Source organism: Musa acuminata, chromosome BXJ3-6, assembly GCF_036884655.1.
Source record: "Musa acuminata AAA Group cultivar baxijiao chromosome BXJ3-6, Cavendish_Baxijiao_AAA, whole genome shotgun sequence".
Taxonomy (NCBI): domain Eukaryota; kingdom Viridiplantae; phylum Streptophyta; class Magnoliopsida; order Zingiberales; family Musaceae; genus Musa; species Musa acuminata.
Window position 1 is genome coordinate 6,275,804 of NC_088354.1, and position 15,281 is coordinate 6,291,084.

The 15,281-nt window shown below is 40.4% G+C and overlaps 3 protein-coding genes across 7 annotated transcripts; all 3 read right to left on the reverse strand.

The window, feature by feature from the left end:
• Positions 1 to 226: 226 nt before the first annotated feature.
• On the reverse strand, positions 227 to 8,344 carry LOC135582353 (chloride channel protein CLC-c-like). Of its 4 annotated transcripts, none has more exons than XM_065153921.1 (8): positions 8,206 to 8,344; positions 6,488 to 6,748; positions 5,170 to 5,370; positions 3,931 to 4,108; positions 2,602 to 2,864; positions 1,884 to 2,153; positions 665 to 1,796; positions 227 to 400 (listed from the first exon to the last, which is right to left on the reverse strand). In XM_065153921.1, exons 2-8 carry the CDS (start codon positions 6,688 to 6,690, stop codon positions 311 to 313), a joined length of 2,337 nt encoding a protein of 778 aa, XP_065009993.1. In that variant the 5' UTR covers positions 6,691 to 6,748; positions 8,206 to 8,344; the 3' UTR covers positions 227 to 310. The 4 variants fall into 4 exon arrangements, with proteins under 4 accessions (XP_065009993.1, XP_065009996.1, XP_065009994.1 ...); XM_065153924.1 differs by lacking the exon at positions 8,206 to 8,344 and adding an exon at positions 6,852 to 6,977; XM_065153922.1 differs by lacking the exon at positions 8,206 to 8,344 and adding an exon at positions 6,822 to 6,886.
• Positions 8,345 to 11,487: 3,143 nt separating this feature from the next.
• Positions 11,488 to 12,509, reverse strand: LOC135639827 (uncharacterized). The gene has a single exon (XM_065153769.1). The coding sequence runs from the start codon at positions 12,308 to 12,310 to the stop codon at positions 11,807 to 11,809; it is 504 nt and encodes a 167-aa protein (XP_065009841.1). The 5' UTR covers positions 12,311 to 12,509; the 3' UTR covers positions 11,488 to 11,806.
• A 248-nt stretch (positions 12,510 to 12,757) lies between these two features.
• On the reverse strand, positions 12,758 to 14,933 carry LOC135582358 (endoglucanase 9-like). Of its 2 annotated transcripts, none has more exons than XM_065153828.1 (6): positions 14,801 to 14,933; positions 14,208 to 14,711; positions 13,750 to 13,899; positions 13,534 to 13,609; positions 13,311 to 13,474; positions 12,758 to 13,220 (listed from the first exon to the last, which is right to left on the reverse strand). In XM_065153828.1, the coding sequence occupies exons 2-6, from the start codon at positions 14,652 to 14,654 to the stop codon at positions 12,888 to 12,890; spliced, it is 1,170 nt and encodes a 389-aa protein (XP_065009900.1). In that variant the 5' UTR covers positions 14,655 to 14,711; positions 14,801 to 14,933; the 3' UTR covers positions 12,758 to 12,887. The 2 variants fall into 2 exon arrangements, with proteins under 2 accessions (XP_065009900.1, XP_065009899.1); XM_065153827.1 differs by having other exon boundaries at positions 13,534 to 13,645.
• Positions 14,934 to 15,281: the final 348 nt, after the last annotated feature.

Here is a 15,281-nt window from a genome sequence, read left to right on the forward strand (position 1 = left end):
ATTCCCTATGTAATCCGTCGAGTTTGCTGTGTGTTTCAACCATCTTGGGTTGCAATGGCCCTTTTCTTTGTCCATAAGAATTACGAGAATGACCGGATACGAAGCACCAAATAGCAGAGATTGGCAAAAAAACCTATCCTCCTCCAGGAGCCGTAAGAACTCGTGTAACAACGGTGGAATGCAATCGACTTTTTAAGTTGTATTCTTTCATTAAAAAGAGCAAAAAAAAATAAAGTCTGCAGCGATATTAATATTGATAGATATTGCAGTAATAGTGTGACAGGCAAAGAAATATAAGTACAGCGATGACCTATTTGTGGGAGTGGTGACGAGGGAACAATCCAAGAATGTGTTCTGGCATGAAGTCGTGTCGAGTAAGGATTCCAACAATTGGAGGCGTCTGCACGCAAACAGGTGTAGCAATGAGTCGGTCAGAGCTGATGAGTTGTAAAATATGAACACACGCGTGAATAGATAGATAGATATCCACTACAGTATATACAAAACTAGGCATAATTATGAGTAGATTGTAGCTATTCGAATGCGATATTGTTGTGAACATGTTTATCGTAGAAGTGATTGGCAATGTAACAAACCACTGACAGTATATACGAAAACTAAGCATAATTATAGTTATAATTATAGAGATAAAAGGAGTTCTTACCCCCGGTGTCTTTGGCACAACGCAGAGGTGCCGGAGTCCGAGCTCCCTGAAGAGTATGGCAGCCTTAGCCAATGACATCGTCTCAACCACCGTGTAGGGTGATTTATTCGTAACAGGATGGAGATCAACAAACATATCCATTTCCTCTTCGAGGATGTTCAAGTCTTCCAACTTGAGTCCTTTCCCTGATCCAGCTTTAGCGAAATCAAAGGCACCAAACCTTTGTAACATTTCTCGTACCCCAGTCTTCACCCTTTCCTTGGAAAATCTCTTCCCTTTCAGCAGAATCAGTAAGTGAGACCTCAACACCAGCCCGACTAACTCAGGGGCATCCGAGAACGGTGGCTCATCAACCACCGGAAATCCATTGTGACCGGTCAATCTTAGTGCATGTACTATGGTTCCCACCTTCTCCACTCCAGAAAAGCTGACGGGGGGTCCTGAGAGCACATCCCTTGCGACCAAGTGCCTCATGTGAGGCTCTGCATGGGCCTCCATGAAAGGCAAGCCCTTCATCCGAACAATCTGGTCATAGACCCCCTTGTTGAAGCTATCAGCCACTGTTTTGGATATCAGAAGAACCAGCATCACCAGAGGTAGCAGTAGCAGGTCATTGGTGAGCTCAAGGAGGATGACACAGACTGAAACAGTCATTCTCATGGTTCCACCAAGAAAAGATGCTGCTCCAAGGAGGGCAAAGAGGCCGGCGTCGAGGTCCGAGATAGGGCCAAGCAGAGTCCCAACCATTCGGCCATATGTAGAACCGGCGAGGATAACTGGGATGAAGAGACCCGAAGGAACAGCAATGCCATATGTTACGAGTCCAAGGCAATAAACCGCAGCGAAGAAGACGAAAAGGGTAGACATATGGAACTCGTTGTCAGTGCCGGCACTGAAGAGATTGCGGATGGCATCGTCGTTGGTGTTGAGGAAGAGGGAGGCAAGGTCATTGTAGTGACCCGGGGGACACTGGAAGTTCTTGAAATTGCCGGAGCGGCCAATGGTCGGGCACTGCTCTTGGAGATGTGCGGGGCAGGGAGTGCAGCTGGCGAGCCAAGGGAGCCCATAAGAGCAGCATGATGTGAGGATAGATATGGCCACGGTGAGGAGAATCTTGAACGGAGCACCTTTCCTGCAATCAAATACAATCGTTTGATCGACTCGAAAATTTTTCTTAGGATTGATATCATTAATAACAGAGTGAATGTAAGGAATTTACTCATTGATGAAGCTGTAGGTTCGAAGAATCCGGTCCAGAAGGTAATTGAAGAGGGCTCCGAATACTCCCCCAATTACTCCAAGAACTATTATGACTATCAGATCGGGAGTGCTGTATGTGGTAACGCTTGAGCTAACATCGAACATTATTAGTCCTCCTTTGCCAAACAACCCGCATTTTCCACTGCGGCAATACTCTATTAAACTTCTCAATGATACAGCAACAACAGCTGTTGTGAAGAATGTTCTCCACAGAAGCGCACTTCGCCACCTGAGGAAAATGAAGACAACTAGTAAGATAATAATGCATGTTTTTGAGGCATCAAGATCTGCCATCTCAATTTTCGAAGAGTCTTGCTTTCTGGCACTTGTCGAGCTCTGGAGGTAAGAAAAAAACGCTTTGCAAACTGCCTTGCTCAAAATACATGATCATTTAAAATTCTTTCATTTATAAAAATAATGTCATTTTGATGCGTGAACACAAATAATTTGTGAAAAGCAGATCCTGTCTTCGATTTTGATTTATTTGTTAAAACTAGTATCCCGTAATTTTTACTTTTGAGGAAACATATGTCCAATAATTATTACTGCTAAACCAAATGCCATAATATTTGTTTCAATCTATGTGAATATGGCAGCCAGAATTGTCTATCGATGGTCATAAATGCTGAACTAATATCACAATTGCAGCACCAAAAGAAAAAAAAAAGTAGGATTACCAGGAAGCCGCTTCTTCGAGAGCAAAGAGAACACCACCAACTGGTGCTCGGAAGGCAGCTGCCACTCCTGCTGCTGATCCACAGGTTATCAGATCTCGTCGATCCCTATCATTTTTGAAGTACCTGAGCCATGTCCAAGTCAGATGATACTTGCGAGATCCACCTTGACCAAGTAAGTTGGCAATGCATGCTCCTGTGTGCACCATAGGCCCCTCCTTACCCAATACAAATCCAGCAGAAACTCCACCAATTGACCCAAATATCTAGATAATCAAGAAATATAAATTAATAAACACCATGCACTATATACAACTAATCCATACGCAGAACAATATGTTTTGCAATGATGTTTATGGTTGATACTTCATTTGCCACACTGCATAATGTAAAGACCTCATACGATCTTTAGTTGATCAATCAGGTAGAAGATTTATTTGATTTAGAGGTAGATCTGCTGAATGGAGTTTTTATATTTGCTTCAAGACCAGGAATTGGAATTGAACATTTTCAGTTTATAAATTCCCAATCTGACAGATACGTATCTCCTGATACCCCTACCTACCCCACACCCCCCACCCCCCACCCCCATCGGCAAGTTCCTAAAGTGAGTGTTGTTACAAGATGATCAGCTAGCAAACTTGGTCCTAGCACTGAATTTCTTGTCTTTTTCCTAGGGGGAAAAAGGAATGAACTAGAAATATTTCAAGAAAGTTGAGATGATCCTTGTCACAAAAATGGTCATGTCAGACATTATTCAGTTTGTAGCTGGATGCTTATGGTCAAAACTCCAAGAAACTTGGAAAAGATATCCTAGTAAAAGATAAAGTTCATCATGAAAGATCTCTTCTTATGAAGAATTTTGCATAGATCAACTAGTTATAGCTTTTTGGAAAAAAGAAAAAAAACTAGTGATAGCTTTGTGTCTTACTTGTCCAACTATAACCTAAGAAGGAAGTTAGGTAAGACAGTTATAATTTTGTTCTACAGATGAACTGTCACATATTTAAAACAAGCACTTGTCTACTGCTTGGAGTGTTTCAAGAGAAGACAGGATGAAGAAATATAAAAAGAGATTAGGCAAATATGAAAACAATTGTAGATTGTTTTTAAACCATATATGATGGTTTTCTTCCTCTACTAATTGGCAGCAATAAAAAAAATATTGAGTGGATGTGCACTGTCATCACTTAGCATCTACCTCTGTGGTGGAATGTGAATTTAAAATTTATGATGCTCTTTAGGAGGGTGTTTTCACAAGTTCATGGCTGGAGCTGTGTGTGATTAACAAGACCGGAAAATTTCAGAAAATAGTTTATGTTTTGAACTTACTTTTACGAAGAGCGTGCTAGGAGCCAGTATGGAATAAGCATCGACCCCGTTTAGATAAGCTTTCACTTCAGGAATGCCAGACCCAGCAGCCGCAGGTGCAACATAAGCACAGAGGGCAGCTGCAGATGCTGCCAAAATTGCATTGATGCTACAGTAGGCTAAAAATGCTGCAAAGTACCTGTACTGGAACCATAATTGTACCAATTAATTGATATTATTCTGCAAATGCGAAAGAACTTTGGCATTTTCTTTTTGCATTAACTTGAACTCTGGCAGTTTGCAAACAATTAAAGCATGACACCAGAAAAACTATTTTTATATTTTATGATTAGCCTTTTGTGATGCATCTGAAAGATGTTCTGAAACCCAAAATTGTTCAGATGCATTGTTATACGCTTGACAGAGCACATGCACAAGCGTAAAATTCTCGATTATACAATAAAAACTATGGAAAGCAGTCAACTTTAGCAATCCAGCTGAAATCAATCTAAAACAAATAGATCCAGTCACCCGAAGATTAATAGAAATCAATAAAGATTATGGAAGTGAATCCAAAGTTCAATCCCGACTTTACCTTTTAATTTGTTAGATTCAAAGAACCATTCCACAATAAACATCACCAGGAAGTTAATTTTGTTGTCGTTCATCTGACAAAAAGGAAAATCAAGAAAAAGAATGCAGAAGGCTAGGAATATCCACTCTTTCATCACAATTAGAGCCTTCTTTAGAATTTAAAGTTCCGCAAAAATTCTTGCAAACAAGGTCTTTTTTGTGCCCAGTTAGACTTAAGTTCTGTTGAGGCAAAATCGTCCATCATTTTGCTGTGAAACATTTTTCTGCAAGAACTCTTTGGTTTGTTTCATGCTAAAACTCTTGAAACAGATCTCCTGTTGGATCTTGTTATATTCCAGTTTCCCACAGAAAAACCTTTAAAAAAGGTCTGTTAGAACATAAGTTATTCTGGCATTGTCTAAAACGAATTGTATTAGCAATCAACATATTAAATAGAAAGCAATTGGCCTAGATATTTAAGACAAAAGCACTTAAACTTATGAATTTTCTTATAAATCCTCAACGAACAGCTTGTTGCATTATAATATTTGCCATTAACATTTATTTGTCACTGTGTGCAATACTTCTTTATTTGATAGCAGAAAGTAATTCAGCCAATTTCAATGGCATGCATGTTCAGAAAAAATGGTGATAACGTAAGTTGGTTTTAACGTAAGTTGGTTTTACCTGTGCTCAAGCATAAGATTACTCGTCAGCAACAATTTAAATCCAGCAATGTTCTCAACTGCAAGGTTATTGAAAAAGCCAACTAGCCCTGTTGCCAAACCAATCAGAAGAGCAAGAGTCCATTTGAGGACAATGTACTGGAATATCTGGACTTTCTTCCTCGACCGCCAGTCTTGCTCGAAAAGATCGTTTTCCACAATTCTAAGACAAAATGAGATCATTTATGATTAACAAATAGCCATATGACAGTCCCAAGACATTTTATCTAAGCATAAAAGAAAAAAGATACCAGGTCCGATGCTCATAAACAATTTGAAAACAACATGAAAGTTCATAGTGATCTAATAATACTGATTTTGTGATCCATCATTCCAAATATAGCATAACAAGTTTGAAGTTTTATTTGACATCATAAAATAGGTAGGGAAAAAATAATTGAGTTGCAGCAAATGGCATATATATTAAAGATAAAACATACAAAAATTTCTAGATTTCAAATTTGAGTGTCACAAGAAGGCGTTAACAATTAATCACAATCAACCTTATAAATCTTATTCATGGCAATCCACTTAAAAAACCATTTTAAGAATATTTAAGTATGTGGCCACACCTTTATTTATAAAATGCTGAGAAGAAGAAAATAAATATAATCTTCACCATGTTGTTCTGAAATCATATAGAAAGAAGATGGTGCACAGAGACAGGCAAGGTCTATATGGTTCTTGCTATTGGTACAGGACTAGTTATGAACTTTAGTGTAATCAATTCCGGTAAATTGTGATCTCATATTGTTTATATAATTCTTCACTTATTCTCACATTCTCATGCTGAAAATATCTCTGCAAACCAGATGACACCATAGTGGAAATTAGAATAGTCTCCTAGTTCAAGCCTGCTGAGGAATAGCTCTGAAGATGGTAAATCTAAAAATTAACAAAGAAGAATTATAAAAGAGTTCTAGAGGCAATAATCTAAATTTTTTATTCATCAATGCTCTCTGAGAATTGATTTAGAAGGCTACATGCGACATATATAAAACCATGACTCCTTCAAAGTATATTGTAACTTCTAATCTTGATCAAACTCCTAATGGTATATAAAGCTCTAATTTAATATTCCAACATAAGTCAACTACATGTTAAACTGCAGCTTACAGATGATCCAAATCGACAGAAGAGAGGGAAAAAAACACACACAAAATTGCATCTGGACTACTTTAAAATAGGAAAGTTGCATACTTTACGAAATAAGTACTCAAACAAAGATGGCAGTGCGTATGCCACCACAACCCAATAGATAATTTAAGATCAAGCCTTACTCATAGTCCAAGCTCTCGATGGTGCAGACATTGGCGCCAACGATAGCGATCTGCGAGGTTGTATTCATGGTGCGCTTCCTCAGTAGTGGCTCCCTCATACTCCCAGCCTCCTCATTCTCGTACAACCCCGATCCATTCCTCTCTATCTCCCGCCACGCGCCCTCCATGCCATCTATGTCGTTGCTTCCCTCTTGATGATCCATTGCTCCTCCCTGTGTCTGTCGCTGCCAAAAGACCTTCAATATGAAGATCTCGGTTCACCTACAAAAACAATATTCAGAAACAACCCTTACAAGTCCTCCAAGTCGCATGAATGGATTGGCGATGGTTGTACCAGCAAAAGGGAAACAAAAATGGGGGACACCTGAAATGCAGTAGACGTTCAGGTCATCATTCCAGCAATGAAGCGAATTATGAACAGGCAAGTCGATATTACGGACCACAAACTAGTGGTCCATCGGGCGTCGGCAGACGACAATTGGAGGTCGCACCATGGTTTGGTGGGTGCAAAATTGTGGGACTTCCCAAAGCAACATGCCGTAACACATGGCACGAATTGCGTGTTAGAGCGAACCGCCCCCACTCGCTCTGGACCACATAAGCCTGGTCAGCACAGCTGCCTACATAACAAGGAGGCCGATGCTGTGCTGCCTGGTGATTGGAAGCAGCAGTGGCCCCATAGCTTCCAAGAGAACTGGTGACGTGGGTGGAGTTTTGTTTGGGCAACAGAAACGGTTGACGCGAACATTTCGCATCACATTAGTTATTTTCACCGGTATTCGAGTACAAATACTGCTAAGCCTTCCAAAGACGTGACTGCTTAGGCATGTAAATTGTTGTCACGAGTCCCAAGGCAAGCATTATGGCGTTGATACTCGTGTTCGTTGTCGTGTTTAAGCCCCCACCGCAACACAAGCAGGGGTATATTGTTGGGTGGACAACTCTTGCCTACCGCAGAGGAAACTACGTGACACAATTATTAGAGGGTTGATCCGAGATTGGCGGTTCCTTCACGTAACTGCGAAGGTCAAATCCTAGGCGCTATTCCATGTCTTACAATTATCAGAACTACAATCAAACCTGGGAAAGCTTACAATTAATTCATACTGCTACTTGATTTAATCCATTTCGATACGACCATTTACTTTAGGATCAATGCAATTACGGCAATGAAGATGACATGTGGAGGCCAATTCCTGACATCAGCACCAGATTCCTGTATCAAGGAAGCAGTATGGGAACCACCGATTCTGTTAGCAGACAACTCTCCTATCCACACATCATCACTAATTATTCCAAGAGGAAGCAATTGAGTTGAGGGGTCTGCTGATTTGCAGATCGTAAGTAGGGATACGTCCCATTTGCGAACGAATGGGAACAGCTACTACAATTGCTCATTGATGTACTCCCACGAGATGCGCGATAGAGATCTCTTGGGCGACGACGCCCCTCTTCCTCTGAATCTGTTCTTCCACCAAAGTACTTAAAGAAACAATAGAATAGGAAGAAACGTAGGGGGGTTTTAACATTCGATCGTCATTCAATATTCCTTTTATAGTTGAAGAACAACAAAGCAAATTAATGGTAAGAAGCACGGCAAGAAATCGATCTGTAAGAGATTAGAAATAGTTCCAGAAACCCACAGGAAAAGAGCAGACTCTGATGAGTCACAAACCTCGAGAATTCGGGATCGGAACGAATCAGAGATAAAACGGTACCTCGATCTACGGGTTTGGCTCCTCCGCAAAAGAGCTACTCGATTTCATCCACCGAGACTCACGATCGCCAAAAATTTCCTCTGTAGCGATTAACCGAACCTCTCGTCTTCCTTCATCTTCACGCTATTTCCCCGTGACGAGAGAGGCGAAAAGGGGTCGCCCCGCGAGTCTCTCGCTGCCGATGGATGTGGAAGAGGAGAAAGAGAAAAGTGTCCCGTAAGGTGGAACGGAGGACATGGGTCTATATAGCACCACCCCGTTGGATCCGACGGTGATCGTTTGAAATGCGTGCTACCGTTTGATCTTGATCGAACGGGTATGTATTTCGCATGGCACAGAAAAATATTATTAATTTTTAAATTAAAAATAATCCTTATAACGTTACTATTTATTGCATTGTAATTCCATTGTCATTTATTCATATGTTAAACAATAAATATCAAAAATAATTTGAACAAATCAAGTGAACAAATATGAGGAAAAGGAAATGAAATGGAAGGTTTTGAAGGATCCTTTAGAACTTCGCTATGCATGGCATGCATTAAATTGCATTCAAACTAAGCTTTCCAAAAATATTGTATATCATTGGGCAATTTATAAAACAAAAAATGCTTGGTGATGAGCGAGTGATGCTCTTATATTTGGTTTTTATGGAAGAGTGTCTTTTTTTTCTTCCAAAAATCCTAATAATGTAGTTGAACCAAACTGTTTTAAGCATGATGGATTTACGGGTCGATTTGATTTGAATCATGTTGATTCGAGTTAGATCGTTTCAAATTAGGTTGAGTCGGGTTGGATATCTTATATTCAAGTTATACTTAAGTTACACTCTAATTTATTAAAAAATATTATTTTTATATAAATTTATATAAATCAGGTCATAGATCAAACGATCTCCGGGTATCATGTTGGTTCGGATTAGATATCTTACATTCAAGTTATACTCATTCATAAAATTTATTAAAATATATTAATTTTTATATAGATTTATTATAAATTTATTATAAATTAAAAACTAGTAAAATTTTTGTCAGATTACAATAGAATTCTCAAAGTTTTGATAATTAATTATCCTAAAAATATCTTTTTAAAATAATAATATTATTAAAAGTAATCAAATTTAACTTATTTTAATTTTGAGTATAACCAAGTTAATATAGTAAATAGAAAATATAAAATTTTATGATTAATTTTATGATGATTTTAAGATAATTTTATAAAATTAATATGGTTTTTAACATGTTCTACAAATGAGTGTAACTTAAGTGTAATGATGTTTTAGATAACGATAATATTATATAAAATTTAATATATTTTTTAGGGTAACTCAAGTTTTTCTATTTTGTAATGAATTTAGTAAAATTTTATATAGAAACTAAAATATTTTTTAATATATTATATGATCGAGGATAACTCATGTGTAATTTGAGTATAAATAGAACGTAATAACTTTTCAAGATAATTTTGGAAAAAATTAATATATCTTTAGGATAACTTGAGTTTTCTAATATAGAAAAAAATTAATATTTTTTTTGTTACAATAAAATTATAGTATAATTCTCAAAGTTTTAATAATTAATTATCTTTAAAATATCTAAAAATATTAATATTAAAATATGTTAGGTAATCAAAATTATTTTTTTTAATTTTAAGTTTAACTAAATCAATATAGGAAATAGAAAATAAAAAATATAGGATTTTGTGATTAGTCTTATGATGAATTTAAGATAATTTTATATAAAAATTAATATATTTTTAAATATGTTATACGAGTGAGTGTAACTTGAATATAACATGAGTGTAACTCGAAGATAATGACTTTTCTAGATAATTTAGGATAAATTTATCTAAAATTAATATATATTTTTAGGATAACTCAAGTTTTTTATGATGAATTTAAGATAATTTTATATATTTATTATTATATTATATAAATAAGTATAACTCAAGTATAATGATTTTTATAAATAAACTATAAAGATGAGGAGAAAGGGAAGAGTAGAATGAGGAGGAGGTGAAGGGTGGAGATAATTTTTAAAAAAAATCAAGGGATAATATAAGATATAATTAAATTAAATTGAATAATTATGATTTAATTTAATTGATGTGTCCGATTTATCTAACAAAAATCAGTTCAATCCTGAAAAACGAGTTAAAGGACAATCACTATTCTTTTATAATTTTATTAAAGATATTTTAATCATAATATAAAATAATTATGGGTAAAATCCCCTTTTTACGAGACTAATTGCATGGGCATATGCGTAATTTTGCATGTTTCCATCATTGGCATGCGATGATTAATAGGACGGTCCGCCAACTACCGGTAATGGGATCGGATCATATCTGTTGCGTGGGTCCCTGTCCGATCCCTGTACTAAGCTTACCGGATCCAACGCAGACCGCTACAGCTGCGGATCCGATAAATTAACCTGAAACGAGACCCGCGTGCAGAAGGTGGGGTCATGTTTGGGGCCCACAAGCCGCACCACCTGATCACGATGTCAGCATCACCTCCACAGGTAGATGTTAGGATAGACTCCCATATGAGAAGGGCATAATTATGAGATCAACATCTTCATTGCGCATGGAATTGTTGGAGTTACGATCTTGTCATCCAACAATGCTGCAGAAATCCTCAATTGGGTAATTAATTCTGTTCACCTTCCCTGCAGAAATCAAATAAATAATAATACTTCACAGCCCATGAGCTTCGAAAATACTTAAATGGAAAATTGTATTTGGTAAATGTGTTTTTGTACTACTTTTCATCAAATTTCTTAGATGTTTCTGTATGATGTGAGGCGATCTTTGGTTTTCTTATAGGACAATTAGGGGCTTTTCAAAGCACATGTGCCTGTCATCTGAGCTGCTACTGACAGAAGAAGCATTTCCAGGCTATCACTCTCTAGAAAATATTGTGGTTGATGAATGCATTTTGAACGAATACTTTGTTTCTCTTTTGATGTGAGATAAGATTTTGGATTCTTGTAGGATGCGCACAGTTCTGAGTAAGGAAGGACATGTCTGTCAGCTGCTCCTCATGAAGCTCATGGCACAACCTGTCTCACAAGAGGTCTCAGCCTCTTCCATTTTTTGCTCAATCATTGCTGTTTATGCTCGTTTATCACGTTTCTTCTTCGGGTAGGTGTTCTATGTGTTTCTTCTTGTGCTTTGGACTTCCTCTCTGTTTTGATTCTTCAATCAAAGTCATTGGTTGATATTTTTACTGCCTCTGAAACGTATAGTTGTTTCTGTGATCAAAAGAAATATAATCAAACACAGACCAAGAAAGCATAATACTTGATGCCCAACATTCACATCAAAGTTCAAATCATTCTTAATACAATCTTGCTTGAAGTTGAGCTTAGAAGAGTGATCCAACTCCAATCTCTTCATCACCAAGCTACAACAACGGAGAACACAAGTCCTAAACACTTCCAACTACATGATTCGGCATGAGGCGATGTTTCAACCGAAGCACAATGTGCAATTATTCGAAGTCGAAGAGATTAAACCATCATCCCCGCACATCCATGGAATCCAGAGTTGGAGCGGAGACAGAGGTCCGAGATGCTCCATGCGCACCAACACCAGTATGCTAAGAATCAGAGACCATGGCGTCGGCGCAGTCGAAGCCGCAGCGGCAGCTGGGACACTCCTCGAAGTTGGACAAGCCGAAGGACGCCGACAGCGGGCCGACGTAGAACTTGAGCTCGTTGCCGGTCCTCACCACCTCATTGATTCCGAACCACAGAAGGAGGACCTTCACCCGGACGCCTCGCAAGTTGGTCAACGACCCCATGCCCACCGTGCCGGTGATTCTTCTCTTGTATTGCAACAAGTAGCCCCCGGTGACCTCGAACTCGCAGTCGCCGCTGAGATACACCTCAAAGCTCCCGTCTCGGTTCAGGACGTAGCTCTGCGCGCCCTGTGGGAGGATCCCTTTGGGGAAATCATACTTCTCCAGCATCTGGTAGGCGGTCAGCTCGTCGGAAATCTGGGTCTCTGCAAATGATGGGGCCAGGGACAGGAACAGGAGGAATCCCAACAAGGTTTTGTGAGTTGAATCACCAAAAAGGTGGGATCTTGAAGGTGAATCCATGCTGGGATTTGAAGAATACAGGGAAGTAGCCCACCAGAGAAGTGATGCTTTTGATGTTTCGTGGCTTCAGACTTTGGGATAGAAACGTGATCCGAGCTTGATGGGTTGATGCGGGGAAGAAGACCTTTTCATGTGGACAACATGGGAACTAGAGCTAACACTACCTCTCCCGAGTGAACGATAATAAACATGGTCTTTGTTACTGTGAGACAATGTTGCAGTCAATTTGAAGAAGCCAAAGCCTGCAGCAATGACTCATGTCAGGTCTCACATGGGCAGTGAGCAAACATGTGAATCTCATGGTTCCAAGTTCCAAGAACACTTTGGATGTTCTCATCTCTGAAGGATGGATGATCTTATCTTAATCTTTCACACAGATTTCTCTTTGGTTGTGTTAATCTATCAAAAAAATAGGAGAGTGGAATTTTCTGATGAACGAGTAGAAAAATCTGTTGTTTATATAGTTACTTAGAACACTAGAAGTTTGAGATTAAGATTCCTTAACAGAAGCTACAATGGCTACATGGATCTTCTCCTGCCATTGACCTTTAAGAAAGCTGCAAACATACTGCAACAGTTAACCATTGCCATAGCTCCCGACCAAGTAAGCAAGAGAACCAACAAGCGGAGCATTGATGTAGGTGGCCGGCTCAGCATGACTGAAGTCCTTCCGATCATCTGTAAATGCATCATTCTGATCGGGGCCACCAACCACAGCTCCAGTTAAGATGTTAGGGTTAGGGCTGCTGGAGTCCAAGTACTGGAAACCGGCTTGGCAACCAATGTGACCAGGGTAGGTGGCCAGGGAGGGCAGGGAGGCGGCTCTGTGGTGTATCTTCTGTGGGAATCTTGCACCAAACCCTACCATGTATGACATCTTTAAAGGGTTCTCCCCGAGAATGTAGTCCACCTGAGGATGTAATGCAGGGTCAGTGAACTAGCAGAGTTACCTCTTTCTCCATGCATGACATCTTTGAAGGATGAAGACTAGCAGAGTCACCTGTTTCTTGGCAAGAGATCTCAGGGAACTTGCAGTGATCAAGAGGTTGCCACAGGTGAAACTGTGCTTGGAGGAAGCAATGTACTTGGAGTAGGTGAAGAGCAAGAAGGAAATGGAGGTAGCATACTGGAGATTAGCAGAGCTCTGCTTGTACATCAGTCCTCCTGTATTGAACTAACTGGATTAAGCTAGCACAGCAATGGGATTTATGGACTGTTCTAACCTGGAGTATACTGTGTTGTGGAGGAAGGATTGTTGGGGAGAATTCGGCACATGAAGTCCTCAGCTTGCTGCTGAAACTGTACGAAAGACATGTTGTTGTCTACATGTACTCTCTGCACAAACAACATGACCACTCTGCATTAAACAACAAAGAAACAACTAAATCTCTCTCTCTCTCTCTCTCTCTCTCTCTCTCTCTCTCTCTTCATTTCTTTACCCTGGATAGAAGAACTCGAGCTCCTGCAAATTTGTTATCCCAGCTGAAGAAGTCAGCGTTGTCATTTGCTCCTAGAGATTTAAGATAGTTGAGGTAGAAGGCATCATTGGTTGCTCTGAATAGCCATGAAGCACCCCATAGTAGTTCATCCTATCATTAAAATAAACACATTACTATTAAAATCCGAAAAAAAAGCCAAAAATGTTTTTTTTAAGGTTAAGATTGACCAAAAATGTTTTGATACACAGAGAAAAAGTGTGGGTTGAAGTCAGCTGGTTAGCAGCATATGTTTGTGAGGTCTGACCTATTGCATATAGTTGGCCAAACTATTGCTACAAGACGAAGAAGAAACAGAAGAGAAAGAATTCCAGAATCAAACGTGCGGTAGTTTATGTTTATTGCAACAGAGGCATTGTAGCTTCTTCCTCCATCACAGAGAAAGGTTGTATGCTGCGTACCTGATAGCCCGAGTAGGAGCAGTAGAACGGGCACACGACGCTTCCAAGAGAGTCACTGTACTTGCCCTGGTACTTCATGGCGAAGGCCATCACGGTCTTGGCCACGGCCAGCAGCCGCCTCGAGTAGGCGCGGTCGGTCACCCGAAACACCAGCGAGGCCGCGGCCAGCGCCGCCGCGGTCTCCCCCGCCACGTCCGACCCCGGGTTGGTCTTGGACACCGAGTACACCGCCCTCGGCGTGTCCATGTCCTCGGGGCGCTCCCAGCACCGGTGGTCGGCGTCGGGGTCTCCGACGCCGACGTAGAGCTTGCCCGGCGTCTGGGTGGCGGCCTTGAGCAGGTAGTCGGTGGCCCAGCGGATGGCGGCCCTCGCATTCCCCACCTCGCCTCCCATGCGCTTCCCGTACTCCAGCACGCTCCACGACAGCACGGTGGCCGTGAAGGCCATCGGGAACCCGAACTTGACGTTGTCCCCGGCGTCGTAGTAGCCTCCGCTCAGATCCACCTACAGCTCAATGGAAACCACACGCAACTTAGCTCGATAACCTCGCTGGAATACTAATCCATCGATTCAAGCATGAAGAGCGATGTTACATTGGCGGCCGAGCCATCGGAAAGGCCGGAGTTTGATCTCCAAGTAATCCGTTGATCCCCGGGAAGCCGACCGGACCTCTGCCCCTCGAAGAACAAGATGGATTTGCGCAACGCATCAGCGTAGTTGGGGTGTCCATGAACGCGAATCAAGAAGCAAGTTACGACGAGGAAACCAAGCCGCTGCTTCGTTGCTGCCATCGGCGATGGTTGGCCAGCATCTGCTGCTGCAGGCATTGGTATATATAGGTCAGCCATAGTATCGATCAGCGATAAGCTTCTACTCGTCAACTGGCTTATGTGAATTGAGGGAAAGGATCAAGAAACGGCACGCCAATCCACCCTGGATCATCTTAGTTTGGCTATAGAAAAGATCAGCCGCTTGATTCGTGGGATTCTTTCGCCAGGGGTATGGCTGTTCTGCGGGATTCTGCGTCGGGATCTGCTCGATTCCCAGTGCCCAATACCGTAAGATATGTGCATA

What these genes read in the sequence shown, in the direction of transcription:
- LOC135582353 (XM_065153920.1), bottom strand. An exon ending in ATCGAGAGCTTGGACTATGA is followed by an intron (nt 5,371 to 6,487) that starts GTAAGGCTTGAT and finishes ATTTTGTCTTAG; the next exon opens with AATTGTGGAAAACGATCTTT. An exon ending in CTAGCACGCTCTTCGTAAAA is followed by an intron (nt 2,865 to 3,930) that starts GTAAGTTCAAAA and finishes TTGATTATCTAG; the next exon opens with ATATTTGGGTCAATTGGTGG.
- LOC135639827 (XM_065153769.1), bottom strand. Translation starts at nt 12,310, where the DNA reads ATGGATTCACCTTCAAGATCCCACCTTTTTGGTGATTCAACTCACAAA.
- LOC135582358 (XM_065153827.1), bottom strand. Translation starts at nt 14,654, where the DNA reads ATGGCCTTCACGGCCACCGTGCTGTCGTGGAGCGTGCTGGAGTACGGG. An exon ending in CTCGAGTTCTTCTATCCAGG is followed by an intron (nt 13,646 to 13,749) that starts GTAAAGAAATGA and finishes TTGTTTGTGCAG; the next exon opens with AGAGTACATGTAGACAACAA. An exon ending in GATCTCTTGCCAAGAAACAG is followed by an intron (nt 13,221 to 13,310) that starts GTGACTCTGCTA and finishes TTACATCCTCAG; the next exon opens with GTGGACTACATTCTCGGGGA.